The sequence below is a fragment of the Herpailurus yagouaroundi genome, unplaced genomic scaffold (genome assembly GCF_014898765.1).
Source record: "Herpailurus yagouaroundi ecotype Mexico unplaced genomic scaffold, PumYag 162, whole genome shotgun sequence".
In the NCBI taxonomy this organism is placed as follows: Eukaryota; Metazoa; Chordata; class Mammalia; order Carnivora; family Felidae; genus Herpailurus; species Herpailurus yagouaroundi.
The window spans coordinates 49,745,989-49,769,123 of NW_024412403.1; the positions used below are offsets into that span (position 1 = coordinate 49,745,989).

The 23,135-nt window shown below is 33.6% G+C and overlaps 1 protein-coding gene across 7 annotated transcripts in view; it reads right to left on the minus strand.

Moving 5' to 3' along the window:
• SENP7 (SUMO specific peptidase 7) overlaps window positions 1–23,135 on the minus strand; it is a 154,259-nt gene that overhangs the window by 17,410 nt on the left and 113,714 nt on the right. For 6 of the 7 annotated variants that reach the window (XM_040484378.1, XM_040484381.1, XM_040484380.1 and 3 more), the window contains 7 exons: window positions 22,525–22,679; window positions 19,790–19,936; window positions 14,563–14,596; window positions 5,696–5,875; window positions 3,839–4,101; window positions 2,064–2,197; window positions 114–230 (listed from right to left, as the gene is read on the minus strand). In XM_040484378.1, the coding sequence (XP_040340312.1) occupies window positions 114–230; window positions 2,064–2,197; window positions 3,839–4,101; window positions 5,696–5,875; window positions 14,563–14,596; window positions 19,790–19,936; window positions 22,525–22,679 (1,030 nt within the window). The remainder of the gene's footprint in view (window positions 1–113; window positions 231–2,063; window positions 2,198–3,838; window positions 4,102–5,695; window positions 5,876–14,562; window positions 14,597–19,789; window positions 19,937–22,524; window positions 22,680–23,135) is intronic. The other variant, XM_040484379.1, reaches the window with a different exon arrangement.

Here is a 23,135-nt window from a genome sequence, read left to right on the forward strand (position 1 = left end):
ATTGTTGGCAGGTTACTTTTATCTAGAGTTAAAATACTTCAGTGATAGACATGCAGTTTAAAGTTCACATCAAAACTGATAAAACAAATGAAATCATTCATCACTGTACTTACTTAAGATAGAAATCAATGATTACATCATTAAGAAACTCTCCTTCTTCTAAGCATTCCAGATCTTCATTAGTTACTCCTAATCCCCCTTTAGTAGGTGGTGGAGGATATACAATCAACCTTAAAAAAGTAAAACTAAAGTTAAAACACATTGGTAGTGAAAATTCTAGTATCAAAGAGATTTGTTATATGGAACAATACTAGGGCAGTGTATTCAATAACTATAATGTACAGAGTAAAAATAATTGACAGGATACAAGCAATTATATTTTCCTTTATTTTCAGAAGCTAGTAATAGTACTTCCATTATCTTTTCATTTCCAGTCCTTCCCATGTGACCTAGTCTCATATTTGTCTAACCAATACGTTATGTCTCAGTTATAATGCCATCTAAGATGTCTCTCTTCTGCACAATTTTTAACTTTCAACACACTGATGTAATAAACCATGAAAGATTTTCCTGTGCTCTACCTTCCAACTCTAAGTTTGAATCCCCAAGACAAGTTCCTTTCCATTCAAAAGAGCAAGCAGTCAAAAACTATGTTCTTCTACTTGTGGCTAGTCTACACCAACAGCCAAACAATACAGAAATAACAAGGGAGCAGAGAAGCAAGTTTCCTTATAATAAAGTGCTTATAATGTAAAACTTAACAGAATATAGGAAACAAGTAATTATAACACAACCAGAAAGTAGGAAACAGATGACAACTAATTAGGCATCTTTCTTCTGGCACCTTTTCTTAAAACTCAGAAGAGCAGTTGTGAGTTTCCAACTATAATCTTGGAATAGACAGGATGGTCCTCACTGCACAAATGTAGTAAAAAATAAAGGTATAACTATACTTCTTGAACTAGAAAGATTCAAGAAGATGGACTCAACTGCAACTGATTTAATCTAGGCAACCAAAGCACTTAAATCAAATAAGAATATGTGAAAACTTTAAATGCTAATATGATAGTTAGTATTTTATTGGCTATTTTCTATCCTATTCTTTCACTTGCTTTTTTTTTTTTTTTAATTTTTTTTTCAACGTTTATTTATTTTTGGGACAGAGAGAGACAGAGCATGAACGGGGGAGGGGCAGAGAGAGAGGGAGACACAGAATCGGAAACAGGCTCCAGGCTCTGAGCCATCAGCCCAGAGCCCGACGCGGGGCTCGAACTCACGGACCGCGAGATCGTGACCTGGCTGAAGTCGGATGCCCAACGGACTGCGCCACCCAGGCGCCCCAACTTGCTTTTTTTTTTTAACAGAAAAAAGGAATCACACAGAAGAAGAGAAGTCACCCTTAAATGCACAGAATCCCTATTCTGCCTGACCACCCTAAGAAGACATATAAAAGAGGAAATATGAGTAACATAGCAACTTCAGAAAAGAAAGTTCTGATAAACTCCAAAGTATCTTAAATTGAGGCATACTTTACTAAAAATAATGGAATGGCACTGTTTTCTTAATAAATGTTTTTAACTTTCTCTAAAATAAAAAATTGTTATTTCTATCACTAACCATCAGTGTAAGAATAAAACTCAAAACACTGGGGCACCTGAGTGGCTCAGTCAGTTGGGTGTCCGACTTAGGCTCAGGTCATGATCTCACGGTTTGTGGGTTCAAGCGCCGCATCAGGCTCTGTGCTGACAGCTCCGAGCCTGGAGCCTGCTTCAGATTCTGTGTCTCCTTCTCTCTCTGCCCCTCCCCAACTTGTGCTCTGTCTCTCTATGTCTCTCAAAAAATAAGTAAATGTAAAAAAAAAATTTTTTTTAAGAATAAAACTCAAAATATTTACAAAGGCAAACTATTGTCAAACCACTATGGTATATACCTGAAACTAATATAATATTGTATGTCAACTATACCTCAATTAAAAAGAAAAAGTCAAACCACTTAAAATCAGCAACATGACTGAAAACTACTAATGTGTCTACCTATCACAAACAGCCTATGATAGTACATACTTCTGAACAGGTCCCGTGTGCCTGACTTCTCGCCATTCTTCATCTGGATTAGATGTAATAGAAAGTGAGTAGCAACCGCTACTTTGCTTCTGTAGGAAGGTGTAAGTAGGCTTGGCTCTATCCATATTAGAAGGCTGACAAGAAATGGCAAAGAAAAAGATTTCCTTATAAATACATAAATGCACATTAGCTCTCAAAAGGACGAAGTCAAAACCTAAACATCTATGAGAAAATGTGACTAAATCAATATCAATGAGTTATATCTATACATTTGGAATTTCTACAAAGATATAGCTGAATCAAAATAACACTCTTGATCAAAACATATTGTATATACAAAGATCAAAGTTTAACTTGAAGTGTTACAGATCTGGGCTCTATAATTAAAGAACAATGTGAAAACTTTACAGTTCAAAATGAACAAAAGATACAATAAATAGGACAAAATAAAATTTAAAAGACAAAAAGTTTATATTTGTCATAGCAAACTTTAAAAACTTTCTTTCTAGAGGTATTTGGCAGAGATATACAAGCCTCTCCTAGATTCCCCTAATATTAACATCTTATATAACCGCAGTACAATTTTCAAAACTAAGAAATTAACATTGGAATAATAACATAAACTAGAGACTTTATTCTGATCTCACTAGTTTTTTTACTAATATCTTTTTTTCTGTATCAGTACCTTTTAATTTCTGTCTTTCCTTGTCTTTCATGACTTTGATATTTTCGAGAGTACTGGTCAGTTACTTTGAAACTGAATTTGTTTGATTTTTCTCATGATTAGACTGAGGCTACACAATATTGGGGAAAATACCAGAGAAGTCATGTACCCTCTCAGTGTATTATGTGACAGGTACACCATGTCGGTATCTTATTCCTGGTGATATCTGCCACATTTCTCCACTGTAAAGTTATTACTTTTCTTTTGGTGATAAATAAATATTTTGGTTGAGAAACTTTGAGATTATGCACATATCCTGTTTCTCCTTAAGTTTTTACCCATTAAATTTAGTATCTCTTGGTGGGCCTTGCCTGTAACAATCATTAACTATGGTTTTTCTTTTATATATATATATATATATATTTTTTTTTTTTTTTTTTTGAGAGAGAGAGAGAAAGAGAGAGAAACAGAGTGTGAGCAGAGAAAGAAGGAGACACAGAATACAAAGCAGGCCCCAGGCTGTGAGCTGTCAGCACAGAGCCTGATGAGGAGCTCAAACCCACGGACTGTGAAATCATGACCTGAGCTGAAGTCAGAAACTCAACTGACTGAGCCACCCAGGTGCCCCTAACTATGGTTTTTCTATGGTGGCTTTGTAATTTTTATTCATTTTACATTTATTAGTTAAATACTTTCCTAAGAAAGAACTGTCAATTATCCACCATCAGTATTTTCCATTCATTGATTCTGAAATTTATTTGTATCAATATAGATTTATGGGTATTTATTTTATTCTTTGGTAATAATCATGTTATCATTACTGATTTTATTGATTCAATTATTCTAGCTGTGGGGTACCTGGATGGCTCAGTCAGTGAAGCATGTGACTCTTGATCTTGGGGTTGTGAGTTTGAGCCCCACATTGGGTGTAGAGTTTACTTAAAAATAAAATAAATTAAAAATAAAATAAGACTATTTTAGATTTGGTATTCAGAGTTCTCTCAGGTTGACTCCTGAGCACTTAGGACAAAAGACAGCATTTTGAAATAACCTGATTTTCAGGGAAAAAGTTTTTACTAAAACTTCACAATTATATTAATCAGATGCTAACCTGAGACACTGATTTCATCTTCATTTCTTCAGCAGCAACAGCGGGAAAAGAATAAGTCGAAGCACAATAATAATGAACAAAAGAACTTTCTTTTGAAGAGAGGTTCTGAAATAAAGGAAGTGCCTGAAACCAAGACAATGGATAAGAAAGTTCCAATTCTCCACTGGTTGTACTTATTTCTGTCATAATATCTTTTAATTTCAATTCTTCTTTTTGCGAAATAGGATTGTATAGCTCAAGAAAAATGAATTCACTGGATTTTGCTATAAAAGAAAAAATAAATCAATTTTAATCAAGTATTATAGTTCAAGAGCACTATAATTAATTTAATTATTAATAACAGCATTTTGTATGTTAGTTAATAACCGAGGGAAATTAAATCCCCAAACAGGCTATTAGTAACCTAGATTCAAAACCCAAGTTTTAAACTCCTCCTGCATTAAAATGGAAACTTCACAATGGCATTAGCTACTGTATCTCTACTACCTGGCATTTGTTAATGAATGTATGAATAAATGAATGAATGATAACTAAGGAACTAATTATTTTTCTCTAGCCTCCTCCATTTATCAAATCTACCAATTAAAAAATTATTCCAACCAACAAAACACTTCCTTCAAAATCATTGTTTCATCAAACATTTCAACAATCGTCTCAAATTATATTCTCTCCACCCATAATTATAAATGGCTAGTTTTATTCCCCCAACTTCTCTGCTATTTAATCATGAATTCTCCCAATTAATTTGGAAGTAGGACAGCAAAGTAACTAAGTAGTCCTCCTTTATCCATGGTTTCATTTTCCACAGTAACAGTTACCCACGGTCAACAGCAGTCCAGAAGCAGATCTTTTTTCTGGCCTGTTGCCATAAGGTCAACAGTAGGCTAACACTACATCAAAATGCCTGTGTCATTCACCTCATTTCATGTCATCACATAAGCATTCCCTCTTCTCACATAATCACAAGAAGATGTTACACATTCATGTAACTTTTCTTACAGGATATTGTTATAATTATTCTTAGTTATTATTGTTAATCTCTTAGTGTAGCTAATTTGTATATTAAATTTCATATGTATAGGAAAGTATGTAGGTATGTCTAGGGAAAAAAACATAATATATAGAGAGTTCAGTACTATTTGTGGTTTCAGGCATCCACTGGGGTTCTTGAAATATATCCTCCATGGATAAGGGAGGGACTACTATAATATTAAAGGTATAAAATTTATTCACTACTTAACATCTTTAATATATAAGGGAGTAGAGACAGCAAGGTAGAGAGATCAAAGAGGTAAAGAAAGAAGCTTACTAATCTGATTTACCCAATTCTAAACTAGACTTCTTTAGGAGTTGAAAACTAAACAAAGTTGGGAGATATTTAAGATGCATATATACAGACCAGTTTATGGGAACATACAGAAAAGTATTCAATCCAGTCTTAGAGAAATGATATATATAAGTAACTAGGTTTTATTTTTTAAAAAACTAAAGAAAATGTTGAAGGTAAAGACTTCTGTATTTTATTTAACTTTGCCATTGATTAGCTGCCACAGTTCTTTATGCAACAAGGGCAAGAAATTCATAAGAAAGGTAGCCAAGGATGGCAACTGACTAAAAGATAAAGTATTCCTTTTATTTTACCAGATAATTTCTCTTGGTTGAGCAAAATTATCAGGAGAAATTGTGTAGAATAAATAATTTACCTTGTATAATAGTAAGGGCTAGAATTATTTTTAATCAAGTCTACTTAATTTCAATTCAATGAAATAATTACATTCTATTAAATTGTTTTAGAAGAAAACTATACACAGGACTTCTCAGGTTATTCTGAAATATAGAAATATTTCATATACTCACAGTGCTGGCTTAATATGGAGTTTTCTAGTTGGGTCTGAATCTCTTGAAGATAATTTGCAGAGACCCAAAGGAAAAGGATAGCTTGATTCCTTTTACTGTGATCATCATCCTTATTTTTCCATAACCCAAACCTCTTTAAATGTGTGGTATCCACTAGCAATGAAACCTCATTCAGGGAGACTGAAACAAATAAAAGGTAACAAGTTAATAAATTATCCATTTAGGAATTAACACTGATACGCTTTATGGCTCTTCTTTAATACATGATGTTTTTCAAAAAGAATGATACGTGAAGTTTTACAAAAATCATTTCCAGTGTACTTCACTAACCTTGGCTGAAATACCTCAAACAATATTATTAGCATAAAAAAGATCATATTGCAATTAGAAAGGCCCAAATAATTATCAATCTCAGTTATATCCAGGAAAGGGAAATATGAAAATAAATTTTCATAGCATATAAACTTGTCCAGAGAGATTTCTTACTGGAAGTGCTATATCACCGGAAAAAAATAAAATAAGGAGGAGAAGGAGGAAGGGTGGGGGAGGGGAGAGGGAGGGGAAGAAGGGGAAGCAGGGGGAGAGGGGAAGAAAGGAAAGAAGACGACTTTATCAATGCAGACAACTAGCACGGTTTTAACTTAGAAAATTATATATTTCTATCTTGGTTAATATGATCAACCAAAATCCCCAAATGCTATCATTAGCCAATTTATTCTTTTTTTTTTTTTTTAATTTTTTTTTTTTCAACGCTTATTTATTTTTGGGACAGAGAGAGACAGAGCATGAACGGGAGAGGGGCAGAGAGAGAGGGAGACACAGAATCGGAAACAGGCCCCAGGCTCTGAGCCATCAGCCCAGAGCCCGACGCGGGGCTCGAACTCACGGACCGCGAGATCGTGACCTGGCTGAAGTCGGACGCTTAACCGACTGCACCACCCAGGCGCCCCTAGCCAATTTATTCTTATGTTTCTTCTCCTAAAATATCTGCATTCCCCTATACAGACTAGCCACCACTATCAAAAGATTCTCAAAAATAACATTAGCTTTTGAATGGTCTAAGATAGTATTTTTTTTTTTTTTAATTCTTCCATGTTTTGGTGCACCTGACTGGCTCAGTTGGAAAAGCATGTAACTCTTAATCTCAGGGTCATGAGTTCAAGCCCCACATAGGGTATAGAGATTAAATAAATACATAAAACTTAAAATAAAATTCTTCCAGATTAGATTTTACTTCTTGAAACTTCTAGGAAATCACCTAGAATTATGGGTCCTTCTCTGAGTTAGCAAAAGAATCTTTCCTAAAGATTTTTTTTTTTAATTCAAAGAAATAGAGAACTGGTATAAAGTCCTGAAGGTCATCTGACCCAACTTTAAGAAAACAAGCAGTTGAACAACTAATACAAGTATTGGTTAAGTATAAACTCAAGATGAATACCTATTTGAAACAAATCTCTTCGTACTCCTCCTCCTATTATCTCCTGGCACCTTGCTACTTAAAATCTACTTCTGAGCCTGAGACACTGGCATCACACTGGAGCCTGTTACAAATGTAGAATATCAGGCCACACCTTAGATGTACTGAATCAGAATTGATTTACAAATAAAACAAAACAAAAACAAAAACCCCAGATGATTCATATCACTCAACACTGAAGTTTGAAAAGCATTTTATAATAAGTACTTACATACTTAACTAGTCATCTTAATGTTCCCACACGAACCATTCTACTTTTAAATATTTTCTTATAATCAATTAATCCATTTTAAACATCTTGTCTTTATTTCTTTCATATTTCCTCTTTCCTTCATTCATTCTCTCCTTCCCTTATTCCATTTCTCCATGCCTTTTTCTTGCTCCTTTTCTGTGTTTCAATTTTTTCCTCTGTGTCTGTCTGCATGCATACCTGCCTACTTACTCTCTATTTCATGGAAATTTTTAAAAACATTTTACATTTCTTCTTTCCCTTTCTCTCTTTCTGCCTCTTATTTATTGACATTTTCTTGGGTAATCCTTTTTAAAATCGCTTCTACCTATCAATCTCTAGCTACCTACTTACCTATCCATCACCTACCTATGGATCTATTTGTATTTTGTACAGCTGCCTACATATCTGTCTACCTTCCTATCTAGCTGTCACCCAGTCATCAATCTTATTTTTACTGTAGCATTTTGACTGAGTTACTTTTAGATTTCTTTCCCCTCTGTCCACTATTGTACTTTATTTTCTTACTGGCTCCTCCTTTCAAACCCTTCTTTTTATCTCTCATTCCCACATTCTTTCCTTCATTTCTTTTGTATTTTATTCTTAGAGTCATCACTTTAAACTTCTCTCTCTTGCCTCCCCTTTCCTATCTTGGCCACTTCCTTTTTCTTCTCTCTTTGATAGCTTTTTTTCTTTACCTTTTCTCAGTCTAATTTATTCACTGTCCTTTTCTTTCTCTATTCTTACCTTGCTGTATACTGCCTGCTTTCCATTCTTCTTAACTTCCTCCCTTTCTCTCCTTCTTTTATCCCTTTATCTCTCCTTTCTCCTTTCCTTTCATTCCTCCCTCTATTCTATCTTTGTATTTTTAAACTTTTTTCTTTTCATTACTCTTTTGTTCTCTTTCTCTTTGCATCTATTTTGTAGTCTTTCATACTGACTTAGGCCATTTAAAGTCTGCTCTGTCTCTCCCTGTCTCCCTCTCTCTCTTTACCTAGCTATTCTGCTTTATATTTCTTTTTTTTTTTACACTTACTTTGACCTTTCATTTTATTTTTTCCAGATAAAATTTATTGACATAAAATTATCATATAACATTGTGTAAGTTTAAGCTAATGTTAATTTGATATATTTATTGCAAAACAATTACCATCAAAGCATTAGCTAACACCTCTGTAACTACCATTTCATATTCGTGATGAGAACATGTAAGATCAACTCGCTTCACAATTTTCAAGTATATAATAACAGTATTATTAACTGTGATCACAATTCTGTACATTATTCATCTTATAACTGGAAGTCTATACTCTCTGACCAACATCTTCCCATTTCCCCCATGTCCCAGTCCCTGGTAACCACCATGGCTAGTCTCTGTATTTATGGTTCAGCCTTTTTAGTTTCCACATATAAGCAATATCATGCAGTATTTGTCTTCCTCTGACTTATTTCAATTAGTAAAGGCCCCTAAGGTCCATCCATGTTGTCGCAAATGGCAAGATTTCATTCTTTCTCAAGATTAATATTCCATTGTACATATACACCACAAAATTATCCATTCATCAACAGACACTTAGGTGGCTTCCAAATTTTGGCTACATGAATAATGAGGGGTGCATATATCTTTTCAAAATCCCATTTTCATTTCTTTTGGATATAAACCCAAAAATGGGACTGCTGGATCATATAGTAGTTTTATTTGTAATTTCTTAAGTCTATAGACCATTTTCCACAGTAGCTGTACCAGTTTACAATCTCAACAACAGTGTACTTGCTCATTTCTTGTCATTTTGATGATAGTCATTCTAACAGGTGTAAGGGAATATCTCATTGTGGTTTTGATTTGCATTTTTGTAATGATTAGTGATGTTTACCATCTTTTCATGTGCTTATTTGCCATTTGTATATCTTATTTGGAAAAATGTGTATTCAGTTCCTCTGCCCATTTTTTAATCAGACTTTTTTTTTCCTGTTGAATTCTCTGAGTTCTTTATATATTTTGGATATTAACTCCTTCTCAGATATTCCACAGAATGCTTTTTCTTTTTTGCTGATTCTTTCCTTTGCTATGCAGAAGCTTTTTTGTTTGATGTAGCTCCACTTGTTTATTTTGGCTTTTGCTGTCTTTGCTTTTAGTATCGAATCCTAAAAAATCATTGCCAAGAATGATAGAAAAAAGCATTGGGGATAAGTTTTTTCACAAGTTTTATGGCTTAAGATCTTACATTTAAGGCTTTAATCCATTTTGAGTTGATTTTTGTATATAATACAGGTAGGAGTCCAGTTTCATTCTTTTCCTTGTGGCTGTACAGCTTTCCCAACATCATTTACTGAAAAGACTATCCTGTCTCCATTGTACATTCTTGGCTCCTTTGTTGAAAATTAACTGACCATATATGCCTGGGTTTGTTTCTGGGTTCTTAATTTTGTTCCACTGTTCTATGTGTCTGTTTTTATGCCAATACAAAACTATATTGATTACTATAGCTTCGTAATATAGTCTGAAATCAGGAAGTGTGAGGACTCCAGCCACATTCTTCTCACGACTGTTTTGGCTATTTGGGGTCTTTTGTTGTTCCAGACAGATGTTAGAGCTGTTTTTTCTATTTCTATAAAAAATGTCATTGAGATTTTGATAGGTATTACATTGAATCTGCAGATCACTTTGGGTAGTATGGACATCTTAACAACAATAATTCTTCTAATCCATAAGCTATGTAACTTCCCCATTCTGAAAAATGTCAGTGAAACTGGCAGCAAAGACAAACAGATTAAAAGAGTAAAAACCTTCAGGAAACTTCTCAGCATTTCTTCCTCAGTCAGCTCATAACCCCCAATAATTGATATTATTTCTGTGCAATCTAGACAATTATTACTAATCCAAATGTACCAACCTCTGGGCATAAAAGCTTAATTTTCTTTAGAAAAAAGATTTAACACCATCATTAAGGAAAGTTTACCTCATTACCAAATTTCCCCCCAATATTTGGTTTATTCTGTAACAGGAATATAGCAGTAACTGAAAATGGGAGTTGTCTATCATCTGTCCTACCCACTATTAGCGATCTTAGTAACAGACCCTAATTTTATTTAGAAACCAAGATACTTAGCTGTTAGAAACTATTTCCTAGCTTCCTTTGCAAATAGATGTGTGGTCAAAGGACTACCTTCTAGCTAAGAAAATGTAAGTAGAAGTTAGGTGGCATGCACATCTAAGAAACCTCCTTAAAAAGGCAAGAGAGGGGCACCTAAGTGGCTCAGTTGGTTGAGCGTCCAACTCTTGATTTTGGCTCAGGACATGACAATAGTCATGAGATCAAGCCCCATATCGACCTCTGCACAGAGCCTGGAGCCTGCTTAAGATTTTCTCTTTCTCTCTCCTCCCTCTGCCCCTCTCCCGTGCATATGCACTCTTTCTCTAAATAAACAAATTTTTTAAAAAGACAAGAAATAGGTGGTATGTGTGTGTTGTTGTTTTGTTTTTGTTTTTGTTTTTTACCATTTTCCCCTTCCTCCTGCTTTCTACCTAGAACGCAAACATGATGACTAAAGTACAAGCAGCCGTTTGGACCATGAGACAAACTTAGGAATAGAAGTCATACATTAGGAATGACACAGTACAAAAGCAATAGGGCCAGGACCTCTGATGACCAAATGAAATACCGTATCAGCCCTCTTCAGCCTACCTCTGGATTTCTTCTTTGGAAAGGAAAAATAAATTATTTTCTTTAAGCCACAGCCAAACATAATTAATAGCTAATATAAATATGTAAATCATTATTTCTCTCAGCTACTACAGAAAAAGAATAAACATTTAGATCTAGGTTCCTTATGTATAAAAACATTTTATATGCATGCCTTGTTTATAAAAGATTTTTATATATGCATATACAGAATTTGTGGAAGAAGACTAATGTTTTCCTCTTATATTACAAAATCATAAAGCCATTACTACTGAAGAGAGTATTTTCCCTAATTGTTAATTTTAAAATACTTTTTAAATGTTTGTTTATTTTTGAGAGATTGAGAAAGACAGAGCATGAGCAGGGAAGGGACAGAGAGAGACAGACACAGAATCTGAAGCAGGCTCCAGGCTCCGAGCTGTTACCACAGAGCCCAATGCAGGGCTTGAACTCGTGAACCTTTCCATAATTTTTTATTAAAAATGTCTTCCAAAAATCACTTGGAACAGAAAAGTTATAAAAGCAATATTTGAAACAAGATATAAATATTAACTATTAAAACATAAAATATTATTTTTGAGGTTTGGATCATACATATTTGAGAAGTAGCTCTGTTACACAGGTCTTTATAGATTATAGATGATGTGGTGGGATTACAACAAACTGAAAATCTTCTGCACAGCAAAGGAAATCATTCACAAAATGAAAAGGCAACCTATGGAATGAGAGAAAATATTTGCAAACCATATATCTGATAAAGGGTTAATATCCAAAATATATAAAGAACCCAGAGAACCCAACAGAAAAAAAAAATCCATTTAAAAAATGGGCAGAGGGACGCCTGGGTGGCTCAGTCAGTTAAGCATCCGACTTTGGCTCAAACCATGATCTCACAGTTCGTGCTCAAGCCCTGCGCTGGGCTTTGTGCGGACAGCTCGGAGCCTGGAGCCTACTTCAGGTTCTGTGTCTCCCTGTCTCTCTGCCCCTCCCGTGCTCACACTCTGTCTCTGTCTCTCTCTCAATAATAAATAAACGTTAAAAAATTTTTTTTTTTAATGAGCAGAAGGGCACCTGGGTGGCTCACTCAGTTAAGTGTCTGACTTGTTTTCAGCTCAGGTCATGATCTCAAGATAGTGAGACTGAGCCCCACATGGACCTCATGCTGGGCATGAAGCCTGCTTAAGGTACCCTCTTTCTCTTTCCCTCTCGTTCTCTCTCTCCACCCTCCCCACCCTATCCTGCGCCATGTGGGCATGCATGTGCAATCTCTCTCTTTAAAAAAAGAAGAATGGGCAGAGAAAATGAATAGACATTTTTCCAGAGAAATCATACAGACGGCAAACAGATACATGAAGAGACACTCAACATCATTAATCACCATAAAAATGCAAATCAAAACCACAATGAGATATCCCCTCATACCTGTCACAATGGTCATTATTTAAAAAAAAAAAAAGTGTTAATAAGGACGTGGAGAAAAGGGAATGCTTGGGGCACTAGGTGGCTCAGTTGGTTAAGAGTCCAAGACTTTGGCTCAGGTCACGATCTCGTGGTTTGTGAGTTCAAGCCCCACACTGGGCTCACTGCTGTCAGCCTATCTGCACCAAAGCCTGCTTCAGATCCTGTGTTCCCCTTTCTATGCCCCTCCCCCATTTTTGCTCTCTCAAAAATAAATAATAAAACATTAAAAAAAGAAAAGGGAACTATGAACACTGTTGGTAGAAACGTAAACTGGTGCAGCTACTGTGGAAAACAGTCTGTAGGTTCCTCAAAAAATTAAGAGAACTACCAAAAGACCCAGCAATTCTAGTTCTGAGTATCTATCCAAAAGAAAAGAGAAAAAACATTAAGTCAAAAAGATGCATGCACCCCCACGTTCACTGTCCCATTATTCACAATAGCAAAGATATGGAAATGACCTACGTATCCATCAAAGGATGAACGAATAAAGAAGATGTATTATGTATATAAAATGGAATATTATTCAGCCACTAAAAAGAAAGAAATTTTGTCATTTGAGACAACATGGATGGGCCCTAAGGGCATTGTACTAAGTCAGACAGAGAAATACAAATACTGCATGATATCACTTATATGTGAAATTAAAACACACACACACACACACACACACACACACACACACACACACAGACAAGCTCATAGATACAGAGATCAGATTACTGGTTGCCAAAGACAGAGGGTGGAGTGGGCAAAATGGGTAAAGAGGGTCAAAAGGTATAAACTTACAGTTATAAAATAAGTAAGTCACAGGGATATACCCTAAAGCGTGTGACTATAATTACTAATACAGTATTGCATATGTGAAAGTTGCTAAGAGAGATCTTAAAGTCATCAATCACCAAAAGAGAAAAAAAAAACCTTTTGCAACTGTGTATGGGGAAAGATGTTAACGAGACATACAGTCGGGATCATTTTGCAATATATACAAATACCAAATCATTATGGTGTACACCTGAAACCAATATAAAGTTACATGTCAACTGTACCTCAAGTTAATTTAAAAAAAAAAAGAATATGAGAGAAGCACTGTCACATAGGTATTTTTTTAATGAAAAAAAAGCACTTTCTTTTATGAAATTATTTCCTTTTAAATCATAGGTTTTTGTTTCTTCTATTTAGAAGTTAATGTTATATTATTCCATAACTTGTTTAAACATCCTAATTAGGAATATCAATATATTTATTCTGTGCCTAGCCTTATTATTCTTGCCACTTATAGCAGCTTCCTGATTATTAGATTATCATAATATATAGTTGTGGTTCTGTGCATGGGTATCTGCAGAGTCTGATTAAAATTACTTTGATCACTTCTTCAGTCTTGGAACAGAAGCTTCCTCTCTTCCCTAGTTCATTTGTGAAGTGGATATTTGTGTGTATTTTTCTTCCTCATTCTTTTCCTTATTCATTCTCTAAAGAGACTATTCTCTATTGCTTCTTATTTTTCTTAGTGTCATTATTATTCTGAAATGATTTTACTTGGGGAAAGAATAAGAAAACGTTCTGAGTCTTTGCATATTATAGGTACAATTTCACATCTACTTTGCTTTACTCAGATAAGAAAAAGATATTAAAAATCTCTCCTAACTCCTATGCAAAACCATTTTACATATTTTGTACAGCATTATAAATTTTCCTTACACTTCCTATTTTTCATACATTTCATCATACCAAAATCTTCTTGCTATCAAAACTTTATTTCTGTTAATCCCAAAAAGTTACCATGAGTCCCTTATTATTCAAGCCATTAAAACAATAGTTTACTATTTTCAATGTTATAAAACACTTTAACACCTTTTGAAGCTGCTTAAAAAAGTGTTAACTTGAAACACATTATTAACCTTAGTTTTACTTAATTTCTATACTGGAAAAAATTATGGCTGCAGAAAGATTTCAAAGTTTTGCTATTTTATGTTCAAAATTACAGTGAAAAAAAGATCATAAGACAATGATAGCTTACCTTGAAATGGGATCTTAACATACTTTGTCGTGAACTAAAGAAAAAACAGAAAAGCAAAAATGAGTTACCACTCAACGTATGTTTCCATTCAAAATTTTCAATTTTTCTTTTTCAAACACAAGTATATATTCAAAGTCGATACTAAAAGTGCTCAAGCCTTTTTTTATTTTATTGTTTTCAAATGTTTATTTGTTTATTTTGAGAGAGAAAAAGAGAGAGCATGAGCAAGGGAAGGGCAGAGAGAGAGAGGGAGACAAAGGATGTGAAGCAGGCTTTGTGCTGACAGCAGAGAGTCAGATGTGGGTCTTGAACCCACTAATCGTGAGATCATGACCTGAGCCAGAGTCGGACACTTAACCAACTGAGCCACCGAGGAGCCCCTCAAGTCTTTTTATAAATAAACCAAGAAAATGTAGACTTAGTTTTTATGGAAGAACCCAGCACATGTAATTTAATTCTCAATATGCTCATTTATAAAAACCAGTAAGACTTTATTTAACATATTTTCAAAAATGTTTCCTGAATATTTATAGAAGAAATAAGACAAAGTCTTAAGAAACTGCCAAGAAACCCAACAAGGTATCAGTGATTTTGGTAAATAAACCACAAAACAAGGTTTAATTCTTGGCTTTGTTGACATTCCGGCACTCATATTTCTTTCCATGTTACAAATCCCCTTCCAACTGAGGATTTAGCCAAGTTTTTGTTCTTTCTGCTCTTTCTGTGCCAGGACACTAATTTTCTCTAGGAATCTTTTGTATACATCTGACCTTAAGTATTGCTTTTATAATAAACTCAAGAATCGTGGAGCACCTAAATCTTACATGTTCTACCTAAAATAGGCTTGTGCTCTTAAGTTTGTTTTTCCATTAATGCCAAATATTTATTTATTTATTTATTTATTTATTTATTTATTTATTCAGGTTCTCTTTTGATCAATACATTTATTTATACATTTATTACATTTATACATTTATTTATTTATTTATTTATTTATTTATTTATTTATTTTTCAGGTTCTCTTTTGATCAATACATTTGTGAAATTGTTTACCAAATGAAGGGTACAGTCTGTGAACACAAAACAAAATCAAAAAGGGTCTTGGTACATGGATACGTAAATTAACTACCAACAGAGTTCCAAATAAGTAGCAAACAATGCCCAGTGAAACCACAGGGTTACTGTGACTCCATTTCTTTTTCTAATTTAAGACTTACTTCATATTGTAGTTTCATAAATATAAAACTCATATTGCAGAGTCTAAGTCAGCCACTAAAGCAAAATTCAAGCAAATGGACATATGAGTTAAAAGCTGAATTTGAGGTTCAAATCCTATCTCTAACTCTACCACTTACACAAACAGTTAAGTAGGTAAATTTAGGTAACTTACTGAACCTCTGTCAGCTTTAGATTAAAAGCCTTAATCAAAAGGAGCTATTATCATTAGACACAGCATCTGAATAAGTGTATTATCTAGTTTAATTTAGTCAAATACATCTCATTATTCTGTCACTTTCACACAACTGTTATATATATATATGCATACACACACACACATATATATGGTGTATATTTTCCTTTCTCAAATTCTGACTTATTTCACTGTGTCTTTAATCTCATAAAATATATCCTGGCAAATGTAAATAACTAGTTACAGAAAAATGAATATAAGGAATGTTTGCTTTTGAGATTTTATAGACATTACTATAAAATTATGAATTAGAAGTAGTGTATTTATGTATCTTGGCCTCAACTTTGTCATCAGTCTCTCATTCTTCCACAATAAGCATTCTTGTCCTACCAAATCTTTCAGCATGGCAAAGATCTGATATTCATTTACACCTTTGTGTGATGACTAAGCCAACATGTAACCTCTCCCAAAAGCAAAGCCCTATTCCCAGCAAAAATTTAATCCCCTGTTGGGAAAATAAGGCAGATGTTTTTGTCAGAGTAAGGTAAACTCAGTTCTCTGAAATCATACCATATCCATTTTGTAACTTCTTACAAAAACCAGTATAGTTCTCTGAACACAATGTGTACTTAATAAACATTCGTCCTACTATCAACAAAGTTGAGAAATAAAAACTAAAATGTTCACGTCCATTGCAGCATTCTCTACTTTAAAAAACAATAATACTAACTTAAATGTCCAAGTCTATGAAAATGGGCTCTAATTTAAGTAAATAGTTTCCCACTCTAGGTATTTTTCAGGTTTAGCTAAAATGTAATTATCATGAGAGTGAGAACAATATCTATCTCTAGCTAATCTATAACAACACATTAAAACTCATTAAACATCTGGAAAATGACTGAGTTTAATTATCTTATTTACTCCCCCACAAAAAATTCTTCAATTTCTAAGTTACAGAGCATTATGAACAGTGTCTGAAAAGAGATTATATAAAAAGTCTTTTGAGGGGTGCCTGGATGGCTCAATCAGTTAAGCGTCCGACTACAGCTCAGGGCATGATGTCACAATTTGTAAGTTCAAGTCCTACGTGGGGCTCTGTGCTATCAGCGCAGAGCTACTTCAGATCCTGTGTCCCTATCTCTCTCTATCCCCCTCCCTCTCTGCCCAACTCTCAAAAGTAAATACACATTAAAAAAATAATAAAAATAAATACATCTTTTGAATCCTTGAAAGTTTGTTTTGTTTTGTTTTGTTTTGTTTTTTTAGTTTATTTATTTATTTTGAGAAAGAGAGCGAGTTCACGCATGCAAGTGCGGGAGGTGCAGAAAGAGGGAGAGAGATAGAGAGAGAGAATCCCAGGCAGGCTCTGCATCGACAGTGCAAATCAGGGGTGTGAACTCATGAACCATGAGATTATGACATAAGCCAACGTCAGACACTTAACCAACTGAGCCACCCAAGTGCCCGAATCCTTGAAAGTTTTAAGACTTTTCCCTTTTTCCCTTTTGCATGTTATTCATTATTTTTAATTTCTAAAATTGCTTATGCTCTCTCCTTAGTAACATAACTTTTAATTTTTGTAGAATTCTTCTCAGTATTTCTTCATATACTTATACCTGCATATATATATACTTATACCTGCATATATTTTACTAAATTATTTTCTTTTAATTAAACATTTAAGTTTTCATTTCAATTATAACAAATGTTCCAACAAACATGAAACACATTTTTAAAACCTACTTTATCACATTTATTGAGTATTTGCACTCCCCTACTACCAATAACAAATACTGGGACAACCAAAATGTCCCAACAGTCAGGAATTAAGGACAACACAAATACCCCCAAATAGGTACATGAACTAACTTCATATAATAATGGCAAGTTACAAAACAGTATATATATGTCACATGCTTTTGATTTAAACATATATATGTATCTAACGAAGAATACAGAATGATATATACACTGTAGAGTTACTGGCAATGGTCTCTGGGCAAGCAAGATTATAGGTATTCTTTAAACTGTTTCTTTATTCAATTGTTCTCTTAAATTTGTTTTAACGCTTATGTATTTTTTGAGACAAAGAGAGACAGAGCGTGAGCAGGGGAGGGGCAGAGAGAGAGGGAGTCACAGATTCCAAAGCAGGCTCCAGGCTCCAAGCTGTCAGCACAGAGCCTGACGTGGGGCTCGAACTCATGACTGCAAGATCATGACCTGAGCCGAAGTCAGACACTTAACCAACTGAGCCACCCAGGCACCCCTCAATTGCTTTTCTGTTTGGTCTTCTTTTTTGCCCATAACAAGCCCACCTAACTGTAATATACAATTAATATATTAACTAATGACAATCCACTGCTGAATATTTATGTTGGATTTTCCTCCCCTGACTAATCAGTTGTTGTCATATATTTATATTATCTAATTTTTTACCATCACAAAGAAACCAACAGAAAAAAAGTGATTAAACTGAATTTAAAATAAAAAAGTAAAATGGGGATAAGGGGAGTGAAGATTGTAAAAAGTGCATGAAATTCCTTAACAGAAAAAAATTGTAATATCACCCCAGGCATGCCAAAATCATTAATATCTAAAAACTACTGTTTAGGGAATATTAATTTTAAACAAACTATTTTTGTGTTTTCATCCAAAGCAATTTTAACTATATCACAAGTTACTACTATTTGTAGAACACAGAATTTGCTAGATTTATACATGAAATTAGGTCTTCCTCCTGTATGGCACCAAGTAAACATATACTTTACATCTTAAATCGTATGCTGTCTTCTCTGTGAAGTCTTCTCTGATTCTTCCAGATATTCCCATATGCACCCTTCTTGTCCATATTTCCATTGTACAAAATATCTATCTATGTGTCTGTCTCTTCCATTAGACTACAAGTTCCATGAAAACAGAGACCATGTCTTACCATTTTAATATTCCCTGCCCTATCCCTAACACAGTAAATATTAATAAAACTTCTGGGAGAATACCTCAGTTATAATCTGACATGGTCAATACAATTCAACCAACGTTTTAAGTGCCTATTTAGGTGTGAACCATTTATGGAATATGTAAAAGCGAATAAAAGTATGGCTCTTCACCACAAGATGTTTAAAGGCTAAAATTGAGAGGTTTAGGCAAAAATGTAAAAACAATTATGAACACAAAGAATAAATCTTACAACAGATGTACAAAGTGTTATAAGTACATAGTAAAGGGAGAAGTTATTTCTGGTTAGAAAAATCAGGAAAGGTTTCCTGGAAGAGGAAGTATTTCAGATAAACCTTAAAAGATAGTTAGAATTTTAATAAGCAGAAATAGAAAATATAGAGAACAGAGTAAAATCCAGTATAGTTTTCATAATATAATATGTGAGACAGAACACTGAAAAAAAATGGAAAAGAACTATTCCTGGAGACCTTTAAATAAATTTAGGAATTTGATGAACTCAGTTTACAATTTAAGCCAGCAAAATAAGATTTCTTTTTGCTCTCAACTATACCCTGAATAAAAATTTACTTTACCACCAAATAAGTTTAGGAACCCAAGGCATATCAGTACTGTATATGATTTTCATACATGATCTTCATTAGAATAGTCAGATCAAAGATGTAATTTTAAGATATTCCCTTATGATTTTAGGATTTCCCCCAATTAAAGACATGTATCAAAGTAGGTATAACATATATATTCAAAATGTCCCATATAAAATTAAACTCAATTCTATTTTCATTTGTAGTAAAAAAAAAAAAGATAATATGTAAATGCTTTGTCCAAAATCTAAAACAAAAACATATTAAATATACTTACTGTAACGCAACCTTTAGAAGCTCCTTTTATTTTACCAATATAAACAGAAGTAAATATAAAATCCAGTTGTAGATCCATGTCATTACTAGGTAAAATACAGGAAATGTTTTCCATGACAGGATTATATGGACATAATTCAGATGAAGCCTAACAAGGAATAAATTATAAAATGCATATAACCCTAAGTATTATACAAATGTGACAATGATTTTCAAAGTGAAATACTTCTTTAAATTACTATTAATGCGTTTATGAAGGATTTTGTACTGTTCTTACTGTGAAAAAACACTTATCTAGATTTTTTTTTCTTAAAAAGTATATGATTTACTTTGAGACTATTACTCTTAATAGTTGAATCTTAAATTAACTCCATAGGCCTAAACTCCAGAAATATATCTTCCTTTATATTAAAGCCATGATTGTAAATTCAGTATTCCCTAATAGGCTTTATTCATTTTTAGCTCAACAGAAATAAATTAAGATTTACATAGTATTTTAGTTTAAAATGAGTTCCTAAATATTATCTCTTTTAATCGCCATAACCACCCCATGAGGTAGTCTGGGTGTTTTGTTTTTTTGTTTTTGTTTTTTTTCCATTTCATAAGTAAAACTAATAGATGTGTGGATTGGTTAAGTTACTTGTCCAAGGTCATGAAGTTAGGATGAAACAAACCCAGGTTTCTATCTCCAGGTCAAGGGTTATTTCAACCATATACAATTGCTTCATATAAGATGATGCTCTTAGGTAATGCACTTCAAGGGATGTAAGTACCTAAGAATCATCTGTTATATCAAATCTATATGCTTTTTACTCTTTCCATGTCTGAAAATAGCCAACCAGTTGCCTAAAACTTCAAAATTCATAGTGCTTCCAAACAACTACATAACTGTACTTTTAAATTAGAATAGACTACCAGGAAGTATCAGCAGCAGCCGTTTCCCACAATCTCTTCTGAATTTTAAACTGCTTTCAAATGACTTTTTGAACTCCACATTTCCCTACCCTTGATACATTATTCCTCTTTAACCCTAACATCACTAACAACCAAATAAATTACCACAAGAGCAATTATGCATGTGTATTCACTCTCCTCCTACCTCTAGGAAATGCGATTATTCTTACTCTGAAACACATGTAGTACTCATTATTCTTCACTCAGCTCACAAACGCATTTATCTGCTTAATAAAAAAATCTTTGTCATTCTCATCTTTTATTGCTTACTCTACTATTCTTATTCCTTAAAGAACAGGTACTAAATCAACTACAGGTGATTCTAATCAGTCAGACAGCTAACTGTTTGTAAGCATGTGTGTGTTTTAAGTGATAAAATGAGAAGATGGGATAAAAAGAATTTCTCATTGGGGCCTCACATTTTGCAAAGACTAACTACCTCCTAAAAATGGCCAACCCATGTTTCTCATAACTTCCTTTAAAACTGAAAACAAAGGAAGGTGTGGAGATATTAAGGTATGCTGCCCTATAGATCTTAGTAGGTCTTCACATTATTGCCTAGTTGCGATCATAGTCAGTTCTACAAAAAAAGTTACTTTCTTATAATATGATCATTTCACACTGTATTATCAAGGTATATACTGCCAAGAAAACTATAATTCATTTAAAATTTGAACTCCTTATCAATAATGACACAGTTTTCATTACAAATACAACTAAACCATTAAGTAGGCTACTTTCCCAATCAAGCAAAAATGGCTACATTTTAACAAAACTTCCAAACATAGCTGCCAGGGTGCTTTCTGTATAGAGTACCAAATGCAATAGAAACAGTGAAACAATAATCAGACCACCAGACTTCTTATAGAACTGACCTAATTCTTCATCACACCTTAGAGGATAATAGCCTCAGACATTATTAAAAAACAAACCAACAGAAGTTTACCATAATCATTACGATTATGATTAATGATTATAATTATCATAATCAAATTATCTGCATTGATAATCATTTCTTTAAAATAGGATAATTAGAGGCTGATAATAAGAATGAATACTGAAAACAAATGATTTGAACCTCATTTTACAGCTACACTCTTATAGTACTATGTCAAAACACAACTCGCTGACATTAAACCAACAAGACATTTCCCATTTATTATTTTCTGTAAGAAGGAGAAGACAAAGGACTTACCACATTGATAGGTTTTCTAAATGCTTTCTCTCTCTAAAGGCTTCACTCTTCTAAATGCTTTCATATGTTACTTCACTTAAAATAATCTTATTATCCTCATGGAACATATGAGGAAACTCAGGCTTAAAGAAGTTAAGTGACTTGCCCAAATGACAGAGCCAGGATTTGAACCCAGGTCTGTAATCTCCATACGCCATGTTCATTCCTCTATATCATGCTGCCTTAAGAGCATGTGAGGAAAAAAGTAATCACAGTACTGGAAGACCAGACAGACTAATACTGGCAACTGCTTAATTCTAAGAAATTTTGATAAAGTGGTTAACTGCCCAATTAGAATCTTTAAGAAAAAAAAGAAAGTATTTAAGTCATAGAATATTTAGACTGAAAAAAAATGACAAAAAATAATTCCTTCACTTCAAAATAAGAGCAACTACACATTTCCTTCAAACTAATATGAAAATTATCTCAAAATTCAAACTAAGAAAATTTGTAATTTTTATAATAATATTCTGCTTGATGAAAGAAACAATCATTAGCCATTAGTGTATATTTCACTGTTAATCTATGAGAAAGCAGAAATAAATTACCTGTACAGATTCACATGTCATCAATGGTTCTGACAATGCTGCTTCAGAAGTACTCTCATTGTCATTAGTGATGACATGGTCTTGCTTAGGTTGTAACTTAAGAATTTCTGAACTTTTATGTTCAACAGGTCCCTCCTCATCACTGGAAACAACAACTAAAAAGGAAAAATCATTCTTTAAATGTATCGCAATAATCACACATCAAACAGAAAACTTTCCAATTGAAGCAACATATCCCTTCATAATACCATTAAAATTTAATCATCTAACTTTGTTCAACTTAGAAACTGGACTACCATTCATTATCTGATTTATACTAGTTAAATGCAATATTCCATATCACTGCTATTATTTAGCAGTTACCTACAACCTCACCTTCTGGAGGATCAAGACATTTAAAAATGGATAAAGACATGAGGAGAACTTAGGAACAAGTTCTAGTTAGAATAATAAAAATGTATTATGCCACCACTCTAAATTGTACTGTAACTCCGGTTACATTCAGTTTCTTCCAGAAGGAAACAATGGATGGCTAAGAGAAGATGTGGGAGACTGTTCACTGTATATCCTTTAAAACCTTTTTTTGTACCATGTGAGTGTACCAAACACTT